Source organism: Halyomorpha halys, unplaced genomic scaffold, assembly GCF_000696795.3.
Source record: "Halyomorpha halys isolate HHAL.00 unplaced genomic scaffold, Hhal_1.1 Scaffold116.1, whole genome shotgun sequence".
Lineage (NCBI taxonomy): Eukaryota > Metazoa > Arthropoda > Insecta > Hemiptera > Pentatomidae > Halyomorpha > Halyomorpha halys.
This window is the reverse complement of record NW_027105704.1, coordinates 758039-775905: the sequence shown is the minus strand read 5'-3', so window position 1 is coordinate 775905 and position 17867 is coordinate 758039. Positions and strand designations below refer to the sequence as shown.

Genomic DNA, 17867 nt, shown 5'->3' with positions numbered 1-17867 from the left:
ATTTGTATTTTAGATATTGAGCTAACTAATTAAATACGCTATTTGTTTATTTTTTTAAATTTTAGTCATGCATTGGTTATAGAATACGTTGCGTTACAATTTACTGAACTGAATTTATTTGATGTCATGTTACATCATACTTGAAGATAAGAAGATCTGTATTATATGTGATCAGTTTTTGTGAATTAGTGAAGTTTCTTCAGTTCGACATGTTAAATTTCCGTACAACTTTTGGACTAAATTTGTGTAATATACGAATGAAACACAATATTTCTGATAAAATCAAACAGAGAATTGCTGATGGTCCAAGTCTTGAACAGTTTTTAGCTGGTGATGTGACCTCCAAAGAAACTTGGGCAGACTACAAGGGTAAAATTAAAAGAGAAAAAGGAGAAAATGAAAGGCTTAGACTTCCTCCTTGGCTTAAAAGAGAAATTCCGATTGGTGAAAATTATTCTAAGATAAAAGAACAATTAAGAGGCCTAAATTTACACACAGTTTGTGAGGAAGCTAGATGTCCAAACATAGGTGAGTGTTGGGGTGGTGGAGAACATGGTACTGCTACTGCAACTATCATGGTACTCGGAGATACCTGTACTAGAGGATGCAGATTTTGTTCTGTGAAAACATCAAGAGCACCCCCACCACCTGATCCTAATGAACCTCGAAACACTGCTAAAGCAATTGCCTCGTGGGGTTTAGATTATGTAGTGCTGACCTCAGTAGATAGGGATGATCTGCCAGATGGTGGCTCCAATCATTTTGCTGAAACTGTTAAAGAAATTAAGAAACAAAACAGCAACATCCTCGTTGAATGTTTAGTTCCGGACTTCAGGGGAGATGTTGTTGCTGTAAGGACTATAGCTGAATCTGGCCTTGATGTATATGCCCATAATATTGAAACTGTTGAATCACTGACACCTTTTGTTAGAGACCACCGTGCAAAATATAGACAATCACTTGCTGTTTTGAAAGCAGCTAAAGAAGTCAACCCTGAATTAATCACAAAGTCCTCAATAATGTTGGGCTTAGGTGAGAAAGATGAAGAAATAGAACAAACTTTAAAAGATTTAAAGGAAGCAGGGGTTGATTGTGTCACATTAGGACAGTACATGCAGCCAACCAAGAGGCATTTAAAAGTTGTGGAATACGTTACTCCTACCAAATTTGAACATTGGGAAAATAAAGGAAATGAAATGGGCTTCTTATATACAGCAAGTGGGCCTTTGGTGAGAAGTTCATTCAAAGCAGGAGAGTTTTTTCTCACAGCGGTTTTAAAAGCCAAAAAAGAATCTCAGTAGTGTCTATTAACCAATTGTAGTCACTTTTAATTTAATTATTATGTTTATTTAAAGATTTTATTTCATGTTACCATTGTTGACCTATAAATTAATTTATTTTTTTAAAATGAAGATTGTTCTTGTTGAAGCTGTCATTTTGAAGGATAAAACTAGCTCTCATTTATATATAAATGAGAAAATAACATTGTTGTAAATTTAATTTTTGAAAATATGTCTGTAAAAAAAGAAATGATGTTTATCTGGATTACTTTTTTTTTATTTTGCTGTAACTTTATGTCATGAGCACAGTCAATATATGGGCCGTTCTCTAATTTTGGTGCTAATTCAGTTACAGCAGAAAGACTGACCATCTGAATGTGGATGACTTTATTTCGCAGTTAGTATCCTCCTTGAGGCCAATATTGCCTTCTCACTTAAAGCTTCTAATCGTTAATTGTTATCAAGTTATAAAATATTTAGGGCTTGTTTTGTCTCTCCCTAGCCTTGATATAATAATTAGGTGCTTTATTTTGTTTTATTACTCCTTATAAAGAATAACATTTTCTTTTTTTTAAATCAATATCATGAACAGTACAATATTAAGTGTGCGTCTGCTAAAGATATTATTACGAATCATTTCCTGATGATAATATAAAGAAGAAAAAGTGAATCAATCAACTTATTTCCAAAAACTTTAGATAGCTAAATAGCACCTAATTTAGAGAATGACTCATATATGGGTCGCATTTAATGTCATTATATTATATGATAGAAAATTTTATATAATAAAGTAATCTTATTTTATAATTAATCAGACTTAATTTATTAAAGCTAGAATTAATGTCATTTTATTTTCAGGTCCTATTGTCCTTGACAGAAATTTTAATAAATTGAGTATTATCTGTTTCAAATATGATTCAATAAATTTATTTTGTTTTAGTTGTTGTTTACTTGTGTAGAAAACAAGATCCAGTGGTAGATACTTCAAAACTCATTTAACTAGAATGGTATAAATTAGAGCACCAAGCTCCACTGTAAAAAATTTGTTAAGACAGTTTACTGATCCTGTTTCAATGAGCATATCAAGTGGAAGTTGATAGGTGTTATGTAATAATAATATAAGCAGAAATTTTGAATTTCCTACTTTTGGTGCATGTTTTGTACTATAGTACTGTTGTTTTATTCTATATTTTCCAATCATCTGGTTTTATCACATTTCAAGTCTGGCCATCTTTGATCATTTCATAGCAATTGATTCTGTAAAATTAATTGCTTATCAGACTTAAGATCTTTATTAATGGCTTTGTAAACAGGCATTTAATAGCAAGTAATTTGTAAGTAGAGTACAAATTCATTTATATTTAATGTTTAAAAAAAATCATGTAATAATTATTTTTCATAAAAATAACGAGTTGAACTCATATATTTTTACTGAAATTCTATAGCAAATGGTGACTGAAGTCTTATAAATTATCCTACTCTAATCATTCTTCATTATCTATGAAGTTCTAATCTCAGGCCATAAATTAATTTAAAACTAATCTTCTGAATTTGGTTCCATAAAACTTTTGTTTTTGGAAAATTATGCTTTTTTAAGAATTCAAAAATATTACTGCAAAGTAGAGAATGTTTAAAGTATTTTTAAACAGAACGAGTTTTTTGTCGTTTCAAAATATATTTTATGTTAAAAATCATTCATGATCTAAAATTCTAGACTGGTCTCTAGTAAATTAATATTCTTTATTGAAATTTATGCAGTAGTTAGGTCCTCTGATTTGTTTCCTCACTCCTTAGTCATAAATGTTACTCTCTAGAATCAAACTAATTTTAAAGATCAATATTACAATATTAAGTATATACCTGAATATTATCAAGGAGCATTTCTTGGAGGCTATTAAAATAAAATAAAAAAATCAAATCAATAGACTTTAATTTTTAAAAAGTTTTTGTTTCTGAATGTTATATATATATTTTTATTTATAAAACAGGTAACCAATCTTTTCAGGTATTATAGTAAGGCTTATAAGATTGGATGATTAAGCATGAATTTGATGTATAAAAATGACAGAATTTTAAAAAACCAGTTGGATTATAAATTTGAACAATAGAGAAAAATGTTAGCAATTGAAACATTTTATATTTCAGGAAATGATAAAGTGTTAAGTTTTATAAAACATATAGGTAACTACAAAAATATTTACAAATGTCTGATTACAATTAAGACAATTGTCAAGTGAACTAGAAAAGGTTAATAAAGTAGTGAAGTGAAGGATCTCAAAGCTAAGGGACTGATGAGTTCTTGAATGTGCAATAGAATGCCAAAGGAGAGATAAATTATCATTTAATTAAGGATGGAATGGAATTAAGGATCTCCAGATATTTATTACTAGGTTAAAAAGCATGATAATAAATTGTTTAAAACAATGTTAAACCTTCTAGGTTAAGTTGGTTTATATTTTAACATAAATAATAAAAAGAAAATGCTATTTGTTTAAATATCATTAGAAGACTATAATAAATAAATAATTGTAAAATTTATCAATAAAAAATGTTTTTTGCATAGTCAATATGTTCCTCTGAAACTTTCATTTTCTGCAGAATTCTTTTGTCTTATATTAATATTATTTTATGATATTTCCTCAGAATTTTGCTAATTCAGAAGATCCTTTCATTCTTCATTAAAAAAAACATTTTTTTTAGAAGTTCACCACTTCTGTAGTATTCACTGATATACTGAGTGGGATCTCAGTACAGTTTTCTTAACATTTGTTTTTTTAAAGGAATATTGTTAGGACAATGCATTTCTTCATTTAATTGTAGGTAACAACCAAATTTTCTACTTGAGAGTGATTCACAAGAAAGTAAATGATCTGACCTCGCAGGACCTCTAATAACGAGAAGGAGATGCCCTTGCAAGCCTTATATTTAATTTTGAGGTGTGTCAAGCAGTATGCTATTAAGGTATATAAGCTTGGCTGAGCTATTAGGATATGCAAATGATTCTGATATTGACTTGACCATGCCTTAAAAAACATTCCTTGCATTGGAAGGTGCTAAGTAATCAATGAAGCCAGAACCAAATATTAATGAATAGGAAGAGCAGGAGCAGTAGTCGGACTGTTTGAAGTTGGACCCTACTGATTCAAGAAGGAACAATGTTTTGAATACCTTGAATTGGTAGTGAACACAAAAACAACATAGCTAAGAAGTTCAGTAGGAAGACTGCTAATGCTGATAGATGAAGCTACTGTGGCCTGGCCAAATTTTATAGGAGCTTGTACCTCTCTAAAAGGACTAAAATCAAGCTTTTTAAAATCTTGCATTTGGTAAAGAAGCCTGAGGCTCTAAGAATAAGAGAGGCCATCCTTCTGGTATTTAAATGAAAGATTTTGAAATGAATTTATTTGGAAATTCTTGGAGTAGAAGGAGTATAGGAGCTTGTGTGGATGGACAGTAGGTTTCCCAAGAAAACACCCTTATGACCAAGGTCTGTATTTTTATGCAGTAAAAAAAACTAGAATATGCTATATAAAACCTGTAAAATATACAGTAAAAAAATAGGTAATATACTAATATGCCTAAAAAAGGTTCTTAATAAAGTAAGAAATATGAGAAGAGATTGAGAATCAAAATAAAGTAATTTCAATTTTTTTTCATAAACAAAATATATTAAAAGCTTTACATTTCATAATAAAACATGACATGAAACACTTTCTAAATTAAAATATCAAAATAATAAAAAGACGTTCAATTAGCAAAATAAAAGGACAACAGGAATTGGATTTAAAAAAGATAACTTATTGACAATGACAAAACAAAAAAAATTATTTTCTGAAGTTCAATCCAACATTTCAACTTTGAACTAAATGACATACGTTTGACATTTTAAAGATAATAGACATTATAAGTAGTAAGGAAAGTACGTAACAGTCTTCGCTTAGAGTAGAGTATAATTTTAAATATGAACATGAAGAGAAATGAAATTATGGAAAATGACAAAATCTAGACATAATGTGTTTTTTTTTTAAAATTTATTTATTGATATTTACAACTGTACATAAATACATCAAATAAATTGGAGGAAATCATAATGGTATGGAGAAACTACCCAATGATAGCACTCTAAAAACATTTTTACAATATAAGGTCTCGAGGCCATCTTCTTTTCAGACACCTCGGAGGATTGTCCGGAATAAAAGTCACTTAATGAAAAAAGTCAATGCCCCAGACCGGATTTGAACCGGCGCCGCCCGCAGATCTCAAACTAATAGACCTGTGCCTAACCATTTGAGCTACTTGGCATCTGGAAAGTCTTAATGACCCACTGACAGATGCTATTGTGTTCTCTAACCACAGCAGCAATCCTGTCTTGTGTTTGCTTAATAAGCAAAGAACCTTCACCAGAAGATCTGGCAGCTGGGATACTTACAGGAGAGCTCTTACAAATTACCAGAAACTGGTTCGCAAAACCAAAAGACAATCTCGGAGGAAGTTTTGTCTTAAGGTTGAAAACATAACATGCCGCCAACTACATGCTGCCTAAGTAAAATTCTCTCCAAGCAACTCAGTACTGGACTGCTGGGTACGCTAAAAAAGGGTGACAATGCGACCTCCACTGAACGAGAAATCCTTGGTGTCTTAGCAAAATCACACTGCTGGAGAATTATTACATTGCTGGCAGAGATAAGTGGGAGAAAGCCAAAAGTATTATTACTATTGATAAAATCAAATGGACGATTAACTCTTTATCGCTATTGAAATCCCCTGACCCTGATGGAATCTTTCCTGCCTTGCTGCTATCAGTGATCAGAGCGCATATTATTGAACTCCTCAGAGGTAGCTTAGCACTTGGATACATCCTAACTTGAAGGAGACATCCAGGATGTACTATATACCTTAACCGGATAAGGGATCTTATGAGGATCCTAAATCATTTCGACCAATATGTCTCACATCCTTTCTAGTGAAGACATTAGAAAAAACTGTGGATAGACATATAAGAGAACAGGAATTGTTAATAAATGCTATACATTCCAGACAATTTGCCTACCAAGCATGGAAATCCTGCGAGGTAGCCTTGCACAACTTGGTCTCTACGATCAAAAGATCACTTGAACAAAAAGAGATCACAGTTGGCATCTTCCCAGACATAAGAGGCATTTGACAAGACTCCCTATAGCGTTATTAATCATGCGCTAAGGGATAGAAACATAGATCATGTTGTATCCGGTTGGATGACCTCCATGCTGGAACAAAGGATCCTCAAATCAGAGCTAGGGCACTCTGAGCTGTGGATTAGGCCCAAAGGGGGTAATCGCAGGGTGGAGTGACCTCTGTGGTGCTTCTTGGTTGATTCTCTGCTAATAACCCTAAACATAGCAGGTTACTCAGGGATACGCAGATGATATTGCTATCCCGATCGAAGGAAAGTATCCACTGGTACTTTCAGACTTAAAATCTGTGTCTTCACAAAAAGAGAAAGGTGACAATAAGATCACCTGTATTGAATAATATCCAGATAAACCAAGCCAAAGAGGTGAAACACCTGGGGGTTATTCAGGATCACAAGCTCTGATGGCACAAGGATGTGCTAGAGAAAACTAGTAAAACCCTCAAATGCCTATGGACCTGCAGACGTGCAATAGGCAAGAACTGGAGGCTCAAACCAAGAATGGTTTACTGGCTGTGCATCACAGCCGGAAGACCAATGGTCTCATATGCAGCATATGTGGTGGCACAGAGCCAAAGTAGGGACGAATAGGAACATACTCGACAGACTACAGAGGCTTGCGTGCCTTATGATCACCGGAGCAATGGGTACCACTCCCACAGCGGCAATGAACATCATGCTTAGCTTGACTTAACCTGTCTCCTCTGCACCTGGAAATTCAAGCACAAGCTCTGAACATTATGTACAGACTTTTTAAACAAGATGCTGGTCCTCTGGCAGGACATGGGAAGATAATTCAACGGATAGTAAAGGATTGCCTGTTATCCATGCACTCAGTCTTACAAATCCGCAAATATAAAGGCACTAAATTAAGTGTCAAAATTAAAAAAATAAAAATACATAAACCATACAATGGCATTAATTGCTACACGGACGGCTTCCTAACAGCCTAGGGCTCAGGAGCCGGCATCTGGCGGAGTGATAAGACATTGGAAGGTATGTCTATTCTCTTAGGGTACACTTCAGTATTCCAATCTGAAATACTCGCAATAGATCATTGCGCCAGCAAACTTATTAGAGAGGGCTCTTTAATAAGAAGTAAGCTTTATTAGAAGGGCTCTCTGGTAGAAGAATTACAATCTAAACAGCCAGGCCGCAAAAGGGGTACTCAGCAACCCCATTACTCGATCCAGAGTTGTTGAAGACTGTTTTGCAGTATTCAACAAACTCTCACGCACAAATACTGTCAGCATTAAATGGGTGCCAGGACGGCAACGAACATGCTGACTGACTTGCTAAGAATGGCTCCGGAACCATTACCGTAACACCTGAGCCAGTGTGTGCATTAGCCTGAGCTTTGCCAAAAGCACAATAAAAGCAGCTTATGGATTAAAAGCCAAGCGCCACTGGCTTACTAAGAGACTAAAAGAAGCTAAGCTGTTCCTTGATGAACCCCGTAGGAGCCGAAACGATAAACTGCTTCGATTGGACAGGAGCTCTCTTAGGATAATTACAGGGATCTATACAGGTCACTGTTGATTAAACAAACACATGTTTAACCTCAAGCTAACAGAGCCACCCCTGTATAGAATCTGTAATGCTGAGGATGAGATGGCATACTATATTATATGCTGGTGTGAACGTTTTGTAGGGCTGAGTTTTGCACTGTTTAGAGTGGATCCCAAACTGTGCGAGCTGATCAATCCCTTGAGTTTATTAAGATTTTCGGAATCTTCAAAACTCGAGCTCTTATGAGCTCATCGAAGTGCTGTAATGCTGACTGCAGCATTGGCGTGATTGTAATTGGCGCATAGTAGGCCTTATTGGCCGCAGTGCTTTCGTGCCGACTAAAAAAAAAAAAAAATAATCAAACTCTTACAGTTTTTCCCATAACGCTAATGCAAATGTAGTTCTCGCGTTTTCATGATTAAAAACAACAACAAAGCCACGTCGGTTCATTCATTCTGGCCATGTTTTTTTTTTTTGCAATGACAGCTTTCAATTGGTCCAGTAAATAATAGTATTTTGCAGAATTTATTGTTTCTTGCTTCACCTAGAGGAAAATCCTTGATAAGTTCCGTATCCGTCTTTTTTGGGTGGCCCCAGCGGTTTTCATCTTCCAGATTGAAATTTCCCTTTCTAATTCTTTCAAACCAATTGCTAACGGTTGTAATAGTTATAGCATCATCCCCATACACGGTACAAATCTCGGACAGTATTCTTTACAGTATCACCTGTTTTGAAACAATGGAGCATAACATGCCGTAAATGTCGCCTTTTGATACACATGTTTAACGCTGTGGATGGAAGTTTCTGAGAATATCTAAAAGAGACTGTAACACAAACGAAACGTTCTGTAAAAGAGCTCTGGGACGACTGAAACTCATGACATTGACAGTTAATAGAAAAGCCTACTTGTTTACACAAGCAGGGCAAGATAAGGTTCATAGCGCGAAGAGAATGAAACTTTTGAGACACCCTAATACTAATTATGAACCTTGGATGGTTATCGAGAATTCCATCATCATTGTTGCATTTTAGTTTATTGTTTCGATTTATTTTTTTATTATCCACCTGAACCAGTCCAAATATGCAAATATATGCAATTACCATTACATATGTAAAATTAAACTTCAATCATTGCAACTGGGCATTCTGATTCGCGTATATTTATGATCATTTGTTAAAAAAAAAAACTCGCAAACAAAATTTGTAATAGCATACAAATATGAACCTTGATTATAACTTATAGGCCCTCAAAAGAAGCTATTTTCAATACAGGCGCTTAAAAATTAGTGACAGCTATTACGTGGTAGTGAGAGGATGTCCTCAAGGATCAGTTCTTGGTTCTGCATTATGAAAGTTTGTTTTTGATGAGTTAGGGGTGTTTATGAATAGAATGACACGGCAATAAAAGATCTGGAGGACAAGAAAGAACGATGCCACAGCCTAATTACTGGATGGTGTGAGATGAAGAAGATGAAGACTGCCGCTGGTAACACACAAGCCAACCTCCATGAGGACAAGACTGGTCGTTCACACCCTTTAAAGATGGACATAGAAAATTGGAGCCAAGGATATTCCCTAGTTTAGGATATAGCCAAATTAGTTTTGGTATAGGCCGAAATAAGACACCTCACTTGGAATATCTGGCTTGTTGGGTGGTCTGAGTAATGAATAAAGTCCTATGGGAGGTGTATTCAGGCTAACATCACTGAAATTTAAGTACTCACTGGGTATAATAAGCAGTCACCTTGGGTGTCGAAGAAGCGGAAAAGAACGACTGCTGGAAGATAAATCCTCTGCCGTGGAAAATATTGAATGGTCGTGAACCTCTCACACTACACAAAAATATTGCAAAAAGTTAAGTTTTTGTGGATCTGTCAGAATATTGTAGAAGAGAGCGCTATAAGGGGACTGAAAAACTATTGCGCAATAGTTTGTCCTTCACTCTGTCAAAAGCTTTTGCCGCGTACACCATGAAGAAGTGTAGGTTCGAACGTGGGTTACGATGACCAAGGGTCAGTTGATTCTTCAAACCTACACACACATTTCTTCTTATTATTAAAAGCCTACATCAACGCTACTCACAATGCTACTATGATACTTGCAACCTCTGGATCAGCCCTGGGTGAAGCGACGGAGGCTATGGAGGAGTACAATGCAATGCGCCTCCTTCTATCCTCAAAAGTTTAATCGACACTGAAATTTTTGCGTAGGATGAGGGATTCACGACCATTCAATATTTTGCACAAAACTTTTAAGCGATATTGTTTCCGCTGTGAGGGCCACTGAATTTTTGGAGGTAAGATAAAAATAACCTGAATCAAATATTTTTTTTCCCCCTCATTATTACGATTAATATTTGGATTTTTCTGAGAAGCTATTTAATTTACGAATATTATATTTTAAAATTTTTAAAGGTGTTCTCCCAACATATACCCAAACGTACATTTAAAAAAAAAAAGAAGAAAAACCTCACAAGCTTACTAGTTTTTAACGATTTTTTCTATTAATATTGTTAGAAATGTTAAGGAACTAGAGTAGACTTGGGCTGCTATGCTGGCATTGTAACGAGTACCGTACAAGTCTTCCATTCATCTTTGTTAAAGGATTGAATGAATGCCTTTCATGTATCTTTTTCCGTTAGGAGTGGTTTGTCTGTGGCTCACATATCAGAACTAATGGTCCAACATTTAACGATTCTGTACTATTTTAGTCAGAGCAATGCAAACCATTTCGAAAAGAAGATGTCGGGTGGAAGTTTTTCTAAAAATATATAACAGAGGAAGTTTTGAAGATATTACTCACTTTAATTTATCAGCCTGTAATCATTTTTGGCCTGTATCATTATTGGTCAATAAAATGAAATCTGACCTCATAAATGGAAATATAAAACCGATATGGTGTTATGATAGTTTCCAAATCCCTGGAAATAAATATTGTTTCGTTTGATTGAGATCAGAAATCCTCAAGGATCTAATTAATAGTCCATCAAAGAATAAAGTATAGGTATTGACCTGTCATTAAAGTACGACGGATCTAAGAGTATTCATTGGTACTTATCTGGACGGGATTGCAATCCAATTTATTCTTGAGGGCTCCGAGTTGAAGGATTCGTTAAACGGCTCTTCGACAGCAGCACAATCATTTCTTAAATTCAAATGTCTTCAATTCCTTCATCGTTAAAATTATTTCTTGCTTTATATTTGGCCTTTGATAAATAATGCACTCCGGAGTGGAGTAGCTTAGTGAGTAAAGGCACTGTGCTACAAACTCCAAGGACCCGGGTTCGAATCCGGCAGATAGTAAGTTTATGTTATACTGTAGTTGTGAGTCAGTCCTGTGAGTATCCTTAGTTAGGGAAAAATCTGGTGGTTGAGCGTAGTCATGAACAATTCACCTAACTCAAAAACTGCTGAATGGATAACCGATTCATGGGTTGTAGGGCTACATATTTTCATTTTCATTTCAATTAAATAATACGCTGAAATTGATGAATATCAATTCTTTAGTTATTAGAAAAAAAAATCAGAATTTAACTTAAAATAATTTAGGGTCAACTGGTTATATTCTAAAAAACTTTTTTTTTCATCTTACATTCATCGTGCTTTTATTTGACGATAGTTGTCGAGTATTTATTAGGTTATCTAATGATTCAGTAGCTAATTAGAATTAATTAATTAACCATAGTTCAGAGTAAACAGAGAGAGAAAGTGTAAATAAACAAAGCAAATATACTTTTCTATTTCTATATTCAGAAAGTTTCTGATATTTCACTATACTACCAGGTTGTGCTACGTAAAGAGGAATAGGAAGAAGCGCGACAAACAATAATGGAAGATAACAAAATGTAAAAGTTCTAGTTAATGGCATTTATTTAAAAAATATTTGACGCTACCTTGCTTGAATAGTTGTCCGACAAAAAAATTGTTTGTTATTTTTTTGTTGTCATGACTGGTCTTTTTAAACCATTTGTCGCATCTGATATATAGAAAGGATAATTGGATATTAGTAGAAATATTTATATTGTTACTCCAAGCTATTAAAAAGTTATTTAGACTAAAAATATATTCGTTATTTTTATTTAGTGTTATAAAAAACTAAATTCGTTTCCTCGTATTCTAATTTTTAGAATAAAAATTATATTTTGATTTGTTAATATCTTTAATTTTCTTCCGTGTTTTATTTATTGATGATTTATTTATTTTTTATCCATCTGCAAGTATAAAGTTTCTGACTATACGTTATTATTTCAATAAAAAACCTTCTTTTCAACCTTTATTCCAAATTATTTTCTTCTACTTAATATTTTATAAAACTTTATAGCAATATTTTTCAGTTTTCTTCACGGTTTTTATTTTTATCACTAAAAATTCATTAGCATATTTTGTCCTCTTATGATCGCATAAAATTTTATTCATATGGATTAACTATGTTAATCGGAGAAAATATCAACCGACTGATGCCCAACACTTACTCTATGGATACATAAATGATATATAATGTGAGTCATAACTGCACAGAGGATGTTGATATAAAAAATGAATTCAACAATAAATTTTGTTTCTTATTTATGTTATATCACATATAAAGAAATAAAGGTACATTATCTCTAAAAAAAAACTGATATTGAATTAAAAAAAATACTCCTTCTATGTTAAGCAATGACGGAATTGTTAGTGATTGAATTTTTATGAGTGGTGGCCTAAAGGGTCAAAGGTGTAAGGGTCAAATAGGTCAAGAACGGCCACGAGATTCGAAGTGGCTGGAAACCAAAGTAGGTTCTTGTTAATTTTCAGATTGAAATGAAGGGAGTTGTTTTTATTCAAAATTTACAAAGTTAAAATTCTTTTCCTTTTTTTAAATCCATTATAACCTAATGGTTAGCTACGTAACTATGTATCGAATAATTAAGATATATGAAGGAATGTATGGGATATTGAAGAACTGTCAGGAAACAGCAGACTTTAGATGATCTAGGCATTCCTGACCCAGCGAAGGGATCAAAGGGCGAACTGCCTCCTCTCTGTTACTGGTACCGGAGGGGGAGTATCAAAGGGAATCCTCCCTCAAGTTCCACGCAGTGTGCAAGCCGCGTATCGATTCCCTCAGGATCCACGTAGGGACACCAAATACAGAAATGTTGGCACCACTGCTCCCTGGTCCAGTCGATACAGTTCCCTTGCGTGGGATATCCCCTCCTGTCGGGTTGGCAGCACTGAAATCCCTTCCAGTGTCAATACCACCCACACTGGCCCGCTGATGGTCCTTAGATTGACGTCGTCGTTGGTTCTGGTCTAGTTGTAAGTCTTACGTCAAAGAGTAGACATTTTAGAGTGCATGCAGCTGTATTTTTAGAAAAACTATCATTTCATATCCAGATTGTAAAAAAAAAAAAAAAATGTATTTGGATTATTGAAATTAGTAGTAATTTATTTAATTGATAAGAAGTTAAATGAAGGATTTACTTCCTTCATTATATCAATTCATTACATCAACTAAATTAATCTTTTTAATATTAATTTTCAGACATTTCTTTAATGTCGCTGAGTTTTAGTATAAATATATATATATATATATACTCTCAGTATGGTAATAATAATTAAAAACAAAGTGGATATTCTTGGGAATGTCGTTGTCTTGAAACGCCTCCAGCAATATGTTATAGTTCGAACATATTTATATATTTTTTTATTAGAATCAAAATTAATTTATTAGATTCTATAAATACATGTTATAAATAATTAATACATATGTTTCTATTATAATTATAACACACATGTGCAGTAAGGAATCAACCAACTTTTTTTTGTAACATTATATAAACTTTATCTATTTTTTTTTTAATTTCTAAAGATAAACCCAAGGTTATATCTACATAAAATAGAGATATAAAGGAACACTGTGCCTTGGGTTGATTTTGCAAAACAAAATATCCCAAAAACATTAGTTGGTTTCTTATTTCATATTTGGGTTCCAATCACTATATAATCATTGATTGTACTATTGGAAAAACAAATATGACATTCCATGATCTATTTATTCTGATTACAATGTGAACATTCTGCAAAATATTAATCTTTTAAAAATTTTACTCTGATAATCAAATGAATATATAGTAATGAGAAAAAAAAAATAAAACAGAAAATATCTACTTTTGTTCATTAAAAAAGCGAAAATTAAACAAAGAAAAGAAAAAGAACAGCATTTCCCGTCGCTTTTCCCATAACTAATGCCTCTTTTCCGAAAAAAAAAAAGACAATGAAATCTTTTTATGCTGTGTGGCGGACGACCTTTTGATCATTTCGTGGGGTCAAAAGGTTTTCGTATAATGAGACTTCCTGCCTTTTCAGAACTTCATTCGATTCCGCTTTAAATTATGAAGGAATATGTTTAACTATTTTTAATATAATAACTTTTACAGAATTTGTTAATATATTTCATGGTATAAATAATATCTGAGCTTTATTTTATCAATAAATTAGTATGTAAATTTATGTACATATGCGATAAAGTATAGAGCAAAGTTAAGTTCTTAATATTCATAATGGAGGATATTTTTAAAAAATATAAAACTAATATTTTTCATATTATGAGTAGTACAAATATGTGTATTAAACCTCTGAACGAGGTTTATAATCAGATACTTATTAATTCTAAATATATACCTTTAAAGACAAAACTTATTTTCATAATATTAAAAAAAAAGAATGGGAGGGATTAAATTTGGAAGAGTTTTTCCAAAAATTGTTTTATAATTCAAACATGAACAATAACATAAACCAGATTTTCAAATTCCAAAAATCAAATTTAATATCTAAAAAATTTCTGTGCCAACTTCATTTACCATATCATATACAAGGTTAAGTTATACAAATATGAAACGAATCTTTTACTATGCTTGAATGTTTTCAAGTACCACGAAATATGACTTAATGAGACGTCGTAATTCTTAAATTGTAGTTGATTATGCATTTAATACGAATGGACAAAAACGTTTTGGCCTAATTTATTTTCGAATGAAATCGTTCCTGAAGGTTATATTCAATTTGTAAAAACACTTAAATAGACATAAACTACCGATCATACTAACGCAAATGGTTTTATAGTTAATGAAATCTCATTAGTTTTTATTTGTAAGATTTTTATCTAAACATTGCCTCAGAACTTTTGTTAGTTTACCGGAAAACTACTGAAAATAAAAATAAAATTCCCTCTTTTTTCAAAGCATTTTACATCTGATTATGGTATACGAGTCTAAATATTAATATAAAATACCTAGTAAACAAGTCGAAATATTTAGAAATAATTAAATAGCCTGTAATATGTCGATTTTATTCACACTCCGTTGTTGGTCTTGTAGAACTTTTGTCGCTGGAAATACTTTTAATTGCCAGTTCCGTCACTGTCTATTTTGGGCAATTGTTTTACTATCCGTGTATCTTGCCTATGTGTTTATTTACTCTCACCATTCTGTTAATCTGGAGTGATAAAACTGTACTATTCATTTACAATATGGTACCATGCATGTTTGCATTGTGTTCTAAAACATACGTTAAACTTATTTTTAAAATAGTGTTAATGTTATAAAAATGAAATTCGTCGAAAAACTAGATTTTTTGTCTCAAAAAGCTTATTTTCATGCGCCATGCAATGCTTCATCATTGTCATATTTGAGGATGTATGTAGATCAAATTAACACAAATTAAAGTTGTTGTTGTTGATTGTTGCTTAAAGGCGTAAAACCTTCTGGTCATCAACGCCTATGGGATGATAAAAGTGAAAAAAATAAAAAATAAATAAATAAATAAAAAATAGAAAAATTAAAAAAAATTGAAAAATAATTTAAAAAAAAAAATAACATAAAAATTGAAGAGGAGTTATAATTTATAAAGAAGGGGATGTGCTTTTAAAACACAAATTAAAGTACTATAGTGATTATTATATTTAGGTAAAACTAAAACTTGACGCAAACATTATTTTATTTATAATCTTAACACTTTCTTGAGACTGGTTAATATTGTTTAAATAAATAACTAAACAAATTTAATCCATTTTAGTCTCAAAATATTTGTATTCCATTTATAAGTCCGACGTTTCGGCCATCTTGAAGGACAATTAATACAATTTTAGAACCAAAACATTAAAAAAACTACTTCATACAGGGCTATTCTGCCCAAGTCATTTTTATCAGTCCTCAAATTACTCTAATTAGCCAATTTTTCACATTAAATTAAAAATTAAAATTATTTATCACTATCAACAGAAAAATTTATCACAAAAATCTCAATTATTTATCATAGTCAACAGTACAATTTATCATAACATTCTCAATCAATAAATAATAATGTTTACATAAATAAAATGTTATCCATTGTAGCCTCAAAATATTTTACTTCTATTTATAAGTCCGACGTTTCGGCCATCCTCAAGTCCTTTAATTTTTAATGTAATGTGAAAAATTAACTAATTAGGGTAATTTGAGGACTAATAGAACTGAAGTGGAGAGAATAGTCTGCATGAAGTTGTTTTTTAATGTTTTGGTTCTAAAATTGTACTAAGATTGAGGATGGCCGAAACGTCGGACTTATAAATAATTTTAGACTAAAATGGATAAAATTTTATTTATGTAAACATTATTATTTAAGCACTCTACATTTGCATATATAGGATATAGGAACCATCCAGAATTTATTTATACTGTCTTTATCAATTTTTTTGATACCTTGATAAAACCCAAGGCTGAAACTACATCAAATATTGATTTAAAAGTACACTGAACCATGGTTGTATGTTGTGAAAATAAAATTCTTGAAAAAATTATTTATAAAACACAAATTCGTAAAATTATTGGTTGGTTTCTCATTGCATATATAGGTATAATTGCAATTACTGTTTTATTAAATTTTTAGTTCATTGGAATGCTCTTAAATATACTATTTTCTATATGAATTTGAAGGTTATTAGTAGAGACCGGATTTTTGTACTGTAATAACCGAAAAACTTGCTGTAAAAAACTAAAATGGCAATAAAACATCTAAAACCTGCAATAATCTACTTTATTGTATAGCTCATAATATTGATAGATGGAAAGCTTAAATTAATAAACTTGCAACATACGCTCTACATTCAAGCAAACATTCATACAAACATTAAAAAATCTAAAATTTTGTCCATGTTAGAAGAGCTGTGAGGAAGTATTAAATGATTTTATATTCCAATAATGTAGTTTTCAGAATCAATTTTCAACTAACTAAAATTACCTCAATTTTAAGTTTTAGGTGAATACGTAAGGCACTAAGTAGAAAGGTGTGTTTAAAAATGTTCTTTCAAGCGAATTTTCCCTTGAAAAAAATTGGAGATTCGTGGAGAAATCCTAAAACGTGTGATTTTGTGCGTTATAAAATTTGTGCTATTTGACTGTATTTCCCATGATTCGAATTTCTGTCGAAGTTTGAAGCTAGGGAACAAGAGATCCCATTACACAAAAAATCCGGTCTCCAGTTATTATACACCAATATATGTTTTGGTTCGTTTAGAATAAATTAAAAATGTTGCTGATTGCGTTGGGTGAGTTTAACTTGTAAAAAAATATAAAAAATATAAAATGGCTCCAAGGATGTAGAGCAATGAAATTATGTTTAGAAAAAATTAAGACAGATTCGATTTTAGGGTCCTAAAACCGATAAGTATTAATATCCTGTAACCCTTAAGTAGAATTTTTTCACAGAACCAACTATATTTCTTCTGGTCCGATTTAGGTGAATCTTAGTTAATTGAATTTCCTATTATTTTGTGATTTACATATATATATGTAAACATTAAAATATTTTAATGTTATTCAATCATTAATCAATTTTAGGCGCCAGATTTCTAAAAGAATAAAAAATTAAGTGATCCATTTTCGCCATATT

The 17867-nt window shown here is 32.2% G+C and overlaps 2 protein-coding genes across 2 annotated transcripts in view; both read left to right on the top strand.

Moving 5' to 3' along the window:
* The first annotated feature begins 1 nt into the window (after nt 1).
* Nucleotides 2–3847, top strand: Las (lipoyl synthase, mitochondrial). Its single transcript, XM_014416219.3, has one exon. It carries the CDS (start codon nt 210–212, stop codon nt 1299–1301), a length of 1092 nt encoding a protein of 363 aa, XP_014271705.1. The 5' UTR covers nt 2–209; the 3' UTR covers nt 1302–3847.
* A 9286-nt stretch (nt 3848–13133) lies between these two features.
* The window catches only part of LOC106677984 (probable sodium/potassium/calcium exchanger CG1090), a gene marked incomplete in the record, with an annotated part of 77691 nt that continues 72957 nt past the window's right edge, over nt 13134–17867 (top strand). Inside the window, 1 exon segment of the mRNA XM_067053089.1 lies at nt 13134–13256.